This window comes from Pteropus vampyrus, unplaced genomic scaffold (genome assembly GCF_000151845.1).
Source record: "Pteropus vampyrus isolate Shadow unplaced genomic scaffold, Pvam_2.0 Scaffold150, whole genome shotgun sequence".
Taxonomy (NCBI): Eukaryota; Metazoa; Chordata; class Mammalia; order Chiroptera; family Pteropodidae; genus Pteropus; species Pteropus vampyrus.
The window spans coordinates 1,640,398-1,651,518 of NW_011888931.1; the positions used below are offsets into that span (position 1 = coordinate 1,640,398).

General features: G+C 40.4%; 1 protein-coding gene across 1 annotated transcript in view; it reads right to left on the reverse strand.

Annotated features, from left to right (window-relative positions):
* The window catches only part of SVIL (supervillin), an 87,102-nt gene that overhangs the window by 47,899 nt on the left and 28,082 nt on the right, over positions 1-11,121 (reverse strand). Inside the window, exons 7-9 of the mRNA XM_023536190.1 lie at positions 3,621-3,701; positions 497-1,393; positions 14-136 (exon numbers count right to left, since the gene is read on the reverse strand). Coding sequence (XP_023391958.1) covers positions 14-136; positions 497-1,393; positions 3,621-3,701 — 1,101 coding nt within the window. The remainder of the gene's footprint in view (positions 1-13; positions 137-496; positions 1,394-3,620; positions 3,702-11,121) is intronic.

The following is an 11,121-nucleotide window of genomic DNA, read 5'->3' on the forward strand; positions in this document are numbered from 1 at the left end:
TTGAGTTCTAAATCTCTCGGAAGTTTTTCTACTTTCACCAGGAGAAAAATACCGTCTTGGTTTCCGGGACCCTCTCTCCCGTTCCACAGTGGTAGGCAAGCCAACTCCTCTGGGTGACCTCTCAACCCGCGATTGGCTTTTAGAATCATCGAGAAAGAGTATATGGCAGGGAAACGAGGAGACAGAGAGAGAGAATAAAGCAAAGGTTTATGGATCTCAGTGAGTCAAGGCACAGACACTGCCAAATCCCACTGCACGCCTCTACCATGCACGTGAAGGAGGTGGAACATTCCAGAGACCCAATCCTCCAGCTCCCCATTAGTAGGCGGAAGCAGAATGGTAGTTTTGAAGCCGTTTTCTATATGGTCTGCCCTGCACACTTGTGAGCTAAGCTTAAATATGACTCAATGCAGGACACAACACAAGTGGAGAAGTGAATAATTCTGCCAAGGGCGTGCAAGTGACACATCAGGAGGACGTTTGAAATATCACCTACAGTTCGGGTTTCTTTCTGGCACTGGCAAATTCCAGAAATGCATTTCGGAGCTGGGCGACAGAGACCTTTGTGTCCAGCATGCTCGCTTCTACTTGGGGCCCCTCCGCTTTGGGACTCTGCATCTCCGGCTCTCCCTTGGCAGCTAGGTCCTTACACTTCAGGGCCTGGAGCTGAGGGGGGCCCGTGTAGTCAGACAGGGAGCGGGTGAGGACCTTGTGCTTCCTCCTAGATGCTTCTTGTTTGTGACCTGAAGCTCCGGCATCTTGGAACACAGGCTCGCTCTGAACATACAAAACCATTTGGCTCTTGCCGGTTCTCTCAGTGAACTGGTGCTGAACTTGAGGTGGGTGTGATGAGTTTTCTGGTTCCTTTTGATGTTCTAAAGTGACTGTGCTATTAGCAGGCTCACCAAGGTCTTCATCTCCAGTAGGGTCTTCCTGGCTTCCCGCAAGCCCGCCATCCTCTGAAGCCGAGAGCGCTTTCCTGCTTTTCTCGAGAGCTTCAGTGAAGGGCACGTCTTCCTCTGCTTTTGATTCACAAATATGGAGAACGGGGGTATCCCTTCTCTCGTCTTCAAGAACCTTCAAGGTGGGAGGCTTTGTGACGTTCTGGGCGGCTGACCCCACCCAGCTGCACTCAGACACATTTTCTGGGGTTTCTGAGGTCACCAGCACGGCAGTGTGAACGGGATCTGCTGGTTGGACATAGCCACGGATCGGCTGTCGCGCAGAGCCGGCCGCCTTGCCCGTGACCCTATCAAAGGCCGAGTTTTCTGACTGAAAGGGCAGGTAGGGCATCGGCACGGGCTGGTGTCTCCTCTGAGTTAAGGACTCTGAGCCAAGTTCGGGGCTGCTGCGAGCACTCTCCTCTTTCACCAATTTTTCTCTAACTTTAACTCTTTAAGAAAGAAAAAGGATTTAAGTTGCAACGTGCAGTAACTGCTCAATGGGAAGGAAGCATGCGCAGATCATGGATTACCAGTGAATGGAAATCAACCCAAAGAGAGAACGACTTGTGAGAAAGCATTTCTGCTGGTTAATGCCAGAAACCCACAGCTTGTGAGATGAATGATTCTCAGTCGAGCTTCTGAATGTGCATTCGAATGCCGGTGTGGTGCAAAACTGATTGTACCCTCTGCAAAACTGAGAGGGGTCAGATGCTGTCCGGGGAGAGAATGAATGCCTTATGAATAAATGAATACCCAGAGGCCACAAAAAAAATTTCTTAATATATACCACAAGTATGCATGAGGGCACACTGAGGCTGATGCTGTGAATGGTAAGCTTTTTTGCATGTATCTGCATCTTGGGGGTAGTTTCCAGGCATACAAACACCTATTGATCAAATGTAATTTCATTGTCTCCTGGAAATGTAAGAGCATTTATGATTATTATTTTTTTTTATTGAGCTTAAGATACAACAATCACCTGTTTTCAAGCACTCAACTAAACATTTACAAGCTTTTTCATGCAATGCAGACCACATTCATTCATTCAGAAGATATGTGACCAGTTTGGACATTGTGACTACTAATAATTGCAGCACCAAGAAGAATGTTAGAAAAAAAAAAATTGGTTGTAAGAATTAATAACGTAAACATTTTCTCTCCTCCGGAATTGCTATTAGGCCGTTAGTTAAAAAGTAATCTAAAAAGAGACTGCTCTAGTTGTTTCTAGAGCTATTGAAATAGCTGAGAGTAAAAGTGAAATCCATTTTAAAAGCTACTTTTCTATTTTTCTATTACTGCAGAAGCAAAATAGCCAAGAGCTCTGGCTGCGGGGTCCGAGGACACTCGGCTTCAAGCCTGGCTCGGCCCGTTCCAGCCACGTGGTCTCAGGTTCTCTTTCTTGCCTCAGTTGCTTTATCTTTTAAAATGGAAATAATAGTGACAACACATAATGTCATATCTGCAAAGCACATGATTTAGTGCTTAGTAAAGAGTAAATATTTAACAGTGCTAGCTAGTTCTCATTTTTACTTTTTGAAATACCATGTAGTGAGAAAGGAGAAGTCACTGAAACTGCTAAAGAATGGATTCCTAATTGGGGATAATCTTTAAAAAAATAAAGAATGCCTTTGGAGTGAGAAAAGCGATTTCTCAGAGAATGTAAACGTTTATTTACTTAAGATTAGCCAGCAAAACTTATTATTTCTGATATACACTTTTTGGAAGAGACTGTTTCCTTAAATGACAAAGGTACCTGGCTAAATTTGATATAAACTCCTACATGTTTTTCAGCATAAGATACAGGATATCTGTGTGCACTTCATTATAGAAAAATCAAAGACACACATGAGAGGCAGTTACTCTGAACGATTCAGAAAAAAAAAGCATTCTGAGTTGTTATTTTTCTCAGGGCCTAGGCAGTGTCAGACTAGCCAGTTTTCATATTTATAAGCTTTGTTAATCAAAAGGAGACTGAAATGTGGTTCAAGTTCTCCTGTGGAATGTGTCCTTCTAATCAGAGACAATCTGAATGTTGTCCTCAGCTGAGAACAAAGTGACTGTTAGAAACTCAATATATGGGTGCTTTGTCCTGCCAATGACTTACTCATTCTTACTCCTTCTGCCTCTCCCTGCCCCCAACCTTGAAAATGAAATGATAGGGGTTTTTGTCTGCTTTTAATACCACAGGCCCTCAATGTAACTGTAGGAAATTAACTATTGGCTGCGAGATGAGGAGACAGGAAAACAAGGAGGCTGGAAGTGCCAGGTGAAGGGTGGGGATGGGGGTGGGGGTTGCTGACAAGATGGGACACTAGCTGGTTAGCCGGCCTCAAGAGGAGAGCAACCCAGAGGTGCCAGGTGGGTCGTCACCACTGCCTCTACCTGGCAGTCAGTGAGCTGGTGAGAGATGAGAAAAACAGGAGGGACAGCCAAAAGATTTTCTAAAAGAGAAGCAAGAGGATATGCTATTAGAAGGGATTAGGGCAACTGAAGGAGAAAAGCAAATGATTAGCAGGTAACGTCCAGCAGCACCTTTCGGACACATGATTTTCAAATGCATTGCAGTTAGAAGGAGGAGAGTCCGTGCTGGGTGATGTGGGGAACAGCGAGGCAAGGCAGCGGGGAGAGGAGAAGCACTCACAAAACAAAAGCCAAGAATTTCCACGCGGGCGATACCTGGAAGGCCAGTTGATAAGTGAGGGTGTGTCCCCTTCGGAGTCTTTCTGTAGAAACCACTCATGTTTGGGTTTCCCTATACTATCATGTACAAAAAAACAAAACTTCAGATAATTCCTATTAAAATGTCAACGTATACACAGACTTAATGATTATAATTTAAAATCTAAAGGCTGACTTTTGTTAAGTAAAGAGTGATTTTGGCTTTTGAAAATGGATAACTCCATTTTTTTCATGAGATTTATATTTATGTCATGGACTTTCCAGGACATTTGGCTTACTACTGAAACCAAGAGACAGAAGTAAATATATCTAAAGCCGCCAAATAAAGTGGTTTTTTTTTTTTTTAAATAATTTGAAAGTATTAAGAGTTGGTTATATTCACAATGGGCCCACAAATACCAGACAATTCTCTTGTAAAAAGTTGGATTAAAAATATAAGGCAACTAATATCCGTAAGTTTTGCTAAGGTACATTGGTAAACAGCCAAATATAAAAAGTGTCCAAAAGAGTACCTATTAAATAAAGGTAATAAGTAAAAAAGAAAGTCAATAAGGTCATATCTTTAATTACTATTATATGTTTTCCTTTTATATTTATCACTGAATAATACAGCCAACGTAAGTTACCAACACTAATTCAAGTCTATTCAATAAAAGTTTTGAGTGCCTACTTTGTACAAAGCACTGAGCTAGGCTCTGAGAAGTAACAAAGGTGAATCACATATCATCTAGCCTTTAAAAAACTTATAACATGCTAGGCAAGATAATATACGATTTACACATTCATTCCTCAATGCACAATCGAATATAATGCAAGGTTGAATATGACAAAGTACAGCCGACCCTTGAACAACATGGGTTTGAACTGCAAGGGGCCGCTTGGAGGAGGATTATTTTTAATAAATATACAGTCAGCCCTCCATATCCTTGGGTTTTGCATCTATGGATTCAACCAACCATATTTCTTTAAATACAGTATTTTTGATCCATGGTCGAGAATCTATGGATGCAGAGGGCTAGTTGTATGCATTGTTCTATGTTATTTTATATCAGGGACTTGAACATTGCGGATTTTGGTATCTGCTGGGGTGGGGAGCAGTCCTGGAACCAATCCCCAATGGATACCGAAGGACAACTGTAGTTAACTTTTTAGGGAGTCGAGTTAAATGAGGTGCCCCCAAACTCCATGTTGTTCAAGGGTCAATTGTAATTACACGAGGTTGAAGATATTAGAGAAAAATAATAGGCAAAGGAAATTGTGTGGTAACTATGCAAAGTGAGACACAGGAGGAATACTCAAAAACTTACCTGCATCCTCTTACAAAATGGAAATTCTATATGTGAGTTATAGTTTGCCAGCTCAAATCCTTACAACCTATCTGCAAGAGTTCTTCAATACCAGGCTGGAAACACATTTTAGATCAAAGCAAGAATCTGTCTGTCCCCATTTCTGTACATTTTGCTGTGAAATCTGTTACAGTCTAGACTTGAACTTCTGTTTCTCCAGTAGTATCCCCCCATCTTTCTATACCTAGACCTATCACCCACCTCCCTATCTCCACTATTATAATAATTTAGCCCATAGCCAATAAATAATTCAGACGTATGGGAAGCCATTTTATTTCCAAGTATAAAGGGTCTAATTTCTCAACATTTATTTAAACATAGGGACAGTTTAGCATATCATCTGCAGCTAAGTAAGAATACAATGCAACATAGCACAGGATATAGAGGAAGAAGAGGGAGTGATGAGTACTTACTTTTGAAAGTTACATCGAGTTCATATAACTAATACGTCTACATCGCAGACTTATTTTAAGGCCCAAATATTTTTTTGTATAATAGAGTGCTTTGTAAACTGTGTGGTATTAAACAACTTTCTGAATGTGACCTTCACTGATAAGAATAAAACTTGGTCAGAACCACCATAAAAAATTTTCAGGGGCTTAAAAATATGTTGAGTTGGCTTTTGTAAAATGAAAACAGTAGACAGACACAGAGGGGACTTGCTGGGCTCCATTAATTCACTACAACTGAGACATGAAGCTGGGAAAAAAAAAAAAAAAAAACAAGTAACTTCTACCATGGTAGAGGAGACTCAAATTTTGACATTTTGTAAATATTACAAATGTAGGTAAGGAGAAATAAATGCATTGTGCTGAGAACATGGTAAGGTCCTCAAAAAGCTAGTCTCCTCCTCTTCTTCCTTCTTCATTAGACAACACAGTACAGCACATTTGAGCTACTGTTTTTATATTTTAAAGAGATGATACATCATTCCCAATTCAGAAGTCATGTGATTTTAAGGCAGGCGGGTACAGCCTCACCAGGAGAGCTCAAGCTTGTCTTAAATGAGTTTAATGCAGGAGTGATTTAGAACAGTATATCTCCAAGTAACGCTTTCAGGAACCTGGAGATTGGCTAAGGCATTTACTCGGGTGAGCTTTTCTGCCATCAAAACCTTAAAATAAAAATCAGTGATGAGGAGAGACCTAAATTTAATTAAATACCAGTTATTTAATTAAACAAGGCTGTCCTGGGCACTTCATGTCCACTTTACTGCAAAACGTGGTCCCTTCTCAGTCATTCTCTCACTCACCTACTAACAGCACTGGATACAGGTAATCGACCACTCACTCCCATCACTTGCCGTCTACCTCACTCAGCAGCCTTCTTTGTCGATTCCTCCTCACCACCTGCAACTTCAGAAGTCAGGATGCCCATGACTGTCTCCTTTCCTCCTCCATCAACAGTCTATGCCTTGATGATCTCACTCAGCTTTTACTTCCACGCTGACGATCTTCCAAGGTTTATCTCCACTCCGATCACCCCCTTGAACTCAGACTCCTGGATTCAACTGGCTAGCTGACATTTCCTTTTGGATAACTAACGGATGGTTTACATTTCACATGTCCAAAAAATAAACTCTTAATTTCCCTCCAAACCTCGCTTGTACTGGAGCTATCTCTATTTCAGCAAATGGAAACTCCTGCATTGAGGTGCAATGGCCAAAAATTTGAGCTCACCTTTGACTCCTCTGTTTTTTTCATACCCCACATCTAAGTCATCAGCAAATCCTATTGGTTACCTTCAAAGTATAACCTCTTTTTACTACATTTGTAGCTATCACTTGAGTTCAAGCCACCACCATCTCACACTTAGATTACTGAGATGATGGTCTAACTAGTCTACCTATTTTCATATTTTCCCCACCTTTAGTCTATTTTCATCAGAATTGTTTTTAAATAAAAGGCAGATCTGTCATTCCTCTTTTCAATACCCTTATATGGCTTCATTTAGAGCAAAATCCACAGCCCTCATGATGGGCTACAGGGCTGTCCTCATCTGCCCACCCCTCCTCACACATCTCCCCTCTCCCTACCCTCCCCCTCCCCCATCACCTCCCCTCAACCCCATGCTCCTGCCTCACTGGCGACTGGGGGCCTCCTCAAACACTCCACGCAGTGTCCATGCAGGGACTATTTCTGCCTGGGTGAATCCACCCTGATAGGTGCATAACTTGCTTCCTCACTTTATGTAGGCCTCTGCTCCATGATTATCTTCTCAGAGAGACCTTCCTAACCACTTTATATCAAATAGGAACCCTTAATCTTTACTCTACTTTCACTGAATCGCTCGAATTTCCTTCATAGCACTTACTACACCTGTCACATTGCATACTTATTGTCTCTTCCTTCACCAGAGTGTACATGCTTCTTAAGAGAAGAAGCTATTGCATCATTAGCTCTCAGAACAGCGTGTGAAAAATAGCCAGTCTCAATAAATATTTGTAGAATGGGTGAAATGTTGAACGTCAATCTCTACGACAAATCTCTGAGGTATTCTTACCCTCATTTTATAGATGAAGAGAGAAAGGTGCAAAAAAAGTATATTAACTGCCCAAGATCACATGATCTTGATTAATGAAAGGATGGGGCTTGCTACGGAACCCCACAGCCTACATCATCTATTTCTCACAGGCTCCCGCATTCTAGAAAATAACTGCCTTCCTGGTTGAAATGAGTAGGGATGTAGTTGTGATGTCAGTGGTCATGTGCTCTAGGGCAGGGGTCCCCAACCCCCAGGCCGCGGACAAGTACAGGTCCATGGCCTGTTAGGAACCAGGCTGCATAGCACTATTTGCAGCCGCTCCCCAGCGCTAGCATTACTGCCTCAGCTCCACTGTAGATCATCAGGCATTAGATTCTCATAGCCACCAAAAAGGTTGGGGACCACTGCTCTAGGGCTCAGCAAGGAAAGCGCCAAAGGGTTGGTGCTGCCCTGGTCACATCCACAACCCTGACCCATATACTGTCTCTCCAGCAGACAGCTACTCAATTACCTATAAATCCTGCAAAACCTAACCATCTTCTTCTTCCGTTTCTCCAAATGTACAACATGAAGTAAAAGGTGTCTGGCAGTGAAGAGCAATTTGGCTCACAGGGCACTTGCAGCTGAAGGGTGTTGGGAGAGAAGGGAGATGCGGGAGCCCAGATATGGCAAGGTGGGTGAAATTTTGTCTCCTTCTTCCACCAAAGAAATCTATTGCAGAAGGCAAGTATAAGAATCAACCATTTGGAAATGAGAAAATTGATGGGAGGAATAAACTGAGACCAGGTGATACTGGATGTTATGAGGAGGGATTATAGTCTGAGGACCAAGAGAATATTTCAGCTGGACTGATCTCTTGGCTCCCCCATATCCTCCAGAAGAACAAAATACTAATGTGACATGACACCTAATGCATGAAACCTAATTCCCACATTCACAGGTACTTTGCAGACTTTACATCACAATAGCTAAGTATCAACTGTTCATCAATAAATATTAATGTGTTGGCTCTGACATATGTGTAATGTCAGCATCAGGGAAAATAATTTTAGCCTGCACGCCTGACTTTTTTTATGTTTTGACCATTCACTAGGTAATCTGAAATTAAAAATCAGGTCCGTATAAACTATGTTGTCCATCTTGAGAGAAAAGAACAAGGCTGGAGGCATCACTCTGTCTGACTTCAAATTATACTATAAAGCAACAGTAATCAAAACGGCATGATATTGGCAGCAAAACAGACACATGGACCAGTGGAACAGAATCGAGAGTCCAGAAGTAAACCCATATTTGGGTTTTTTATAATATAAAAAATAATATGGGCAAATTATTTTTGACAAAAAAGCCAAAAACACGCAGTGCAGAAAGGAAAGCCTCTTCAATAAATGGTGCTGGGAAAACTGGAAAGCCACCTGCAGAAGAATGAAACTAGACTGTTGTCTATCACCACACACCAAAATTAACTCAAAATGGATTAAGGACTTGAATATAAGACCTGAAACAATAAAGTGCATAGAAGAAAACATAAGAACTAAACTCAAGGATGTTGGACTTAAAGAGGCTTTTACGAATTTGACCGCAAAGGCAAGGGAAGTAAAAGCAAAAGTAAATGAATGGGACTACATCAAACTAAAAAGCTTCTGCACAGCAAAAGAAACCGTAAGGTAAAGAGACAACCATCAGAATAGGAAAATATATTTGCAAGCAATGCCTCTGATAAGGGCCTAATATCCAAAATATACAAAGAATTCATGTAACTCAATAACAAGAACAACAACAAAAACGATCCAATCAAAAATGTGCAGAGGACCTGAACGGACACTTCTCCCTAGAGGACATACAAATGGCCAACAAATATATGAAAAGATGCTCAACATCACTATCTATTAGGGAAATGCAAATCGATGAGATACCATCTCATATCTGTTAGCTATAATCAACAGGACAAGTAATAATAAATGTTGGAGAGGATGCGGAGAAAAGGAACCCTCATACACTGCTGGTGGGACTGCAAACTGGTACAGCCACTATGGAAAACAGAATGGAAGTTCCTCAGAAAACTAAGAATTGATCAATATGTGGTGACAAAAAGAGATCTAACTATGGGAGGTGAACACACAGTGTAAATACACATATGCCTTACTGTTAAAGTATACAGCTGAAACTTGTTGGATTTCGTTAATCAATGTCACCATTAAAAAAATAAATAAATAAAAATTAAAAAAAATTATAACCACTTAAGATGGCCTTTTTAAAATTGAGAATATTATAAACAGTCAACATTAACATTTCTCCTATGATTTTAAATAATTTCATCAAATTTTTATATAACATCTTTTGCATTGACAAAAACAAAATATTCAAGGGATACAGTTTTATATATTAAAAATCTAAAACTACAGCGCAGAAAGTGGGTTCCTGGTTATCAGGGCCTGGGGGCTGATAGAACTGTTGTATATCTTGATTGTAGTGATAGTCACACGATTTTATATAGTTGTCAAAAATTCGTGGAATTTTGCGGATAAGGGTGAATCTACTATAAGTAAATTACACCTCAATAAAAATAAAATTAAAAAAGCTTAAGCCTTCTGAAAACTATAATTCAGCCTTCATAATTGATCTAGACAAGAGTCAGAGTTCAAAGATTTACTTTGGCACAGATGTTCAGTGCAGTTAATGGGATTTTCAAATTCAAATATCTTTTTTCATTCTTTAAAAGCAAAAAAAAGAAAAAAAAAGATTAACAAATGAAAAGTCAGTAAAATGTGGACCACACACAGTCAATGCCACAAAATCTATTTTGGATCTTTTTTCTTCCTTTCCTTCAAATTTTCTCCCCAAAGTCCTAAGAGACCGAGAAACCTGAGTTAAGAACTAAGAAGAGCTCAGAGTGGCCCCTTCAGTGTTTACATTGGTAAAGAAGCCAAATTCTTCCTCTGGAAAGCTGATTAAATGCATGCCCTGGCTCCCAAAAATAGTGAATCAAAGTACAGAGCTGATCTGGCTAATTCACAGGCACCGCAAAACTATGGAACATAGTGGAAGTGTTTGGGCTGAGTTTTCCACTGTGGAACACAGCCTGATTACAATACTGCATCCCAAATTCAGATGAAAAATTACATCATATTTTAAAAGTACAAAATTGATTTCTGGCATTGTTTTGGAGAAGTAGTATAAAAACAGGTGAGTTTTTAGAAATAAGAAAAAAAAGATCGCATCTGAATAGTGGTGACAAAGCCTTGGGTTTTCTCTTTATTTCTTAAAATCTTACACGGATACTGTTATTTTATGCAGTGTTCCTTAATGTTGTGCTTAACTATTTTTCATAATTAAGGCTTAGTTTAAAAATGCACATTGGGAAGGATGAGTTTTATATGACATAATGAGTTGAGTACATGATATGACAAGGCTACAACACCTAAGCACGGTTAAGAATCAGTGTTGATGGACAGACACAAGGATGATAAAACCTTTTCTGCCTTGATTAGAGAAAAGGTTATACGTTCCCCAAAACTCACCAACCTGCAACCTTAAACTATGTGCGTTTTGATGTATATCAAACCTCAGTTAAGAATTATAGAGTGAGGACTTTTTGAGCAATGAAAAGTTAGAAATTCAGAGTTTTCTTGGGGCAGAAGCCGGATACACATGAGATAACCGGTTTCTTC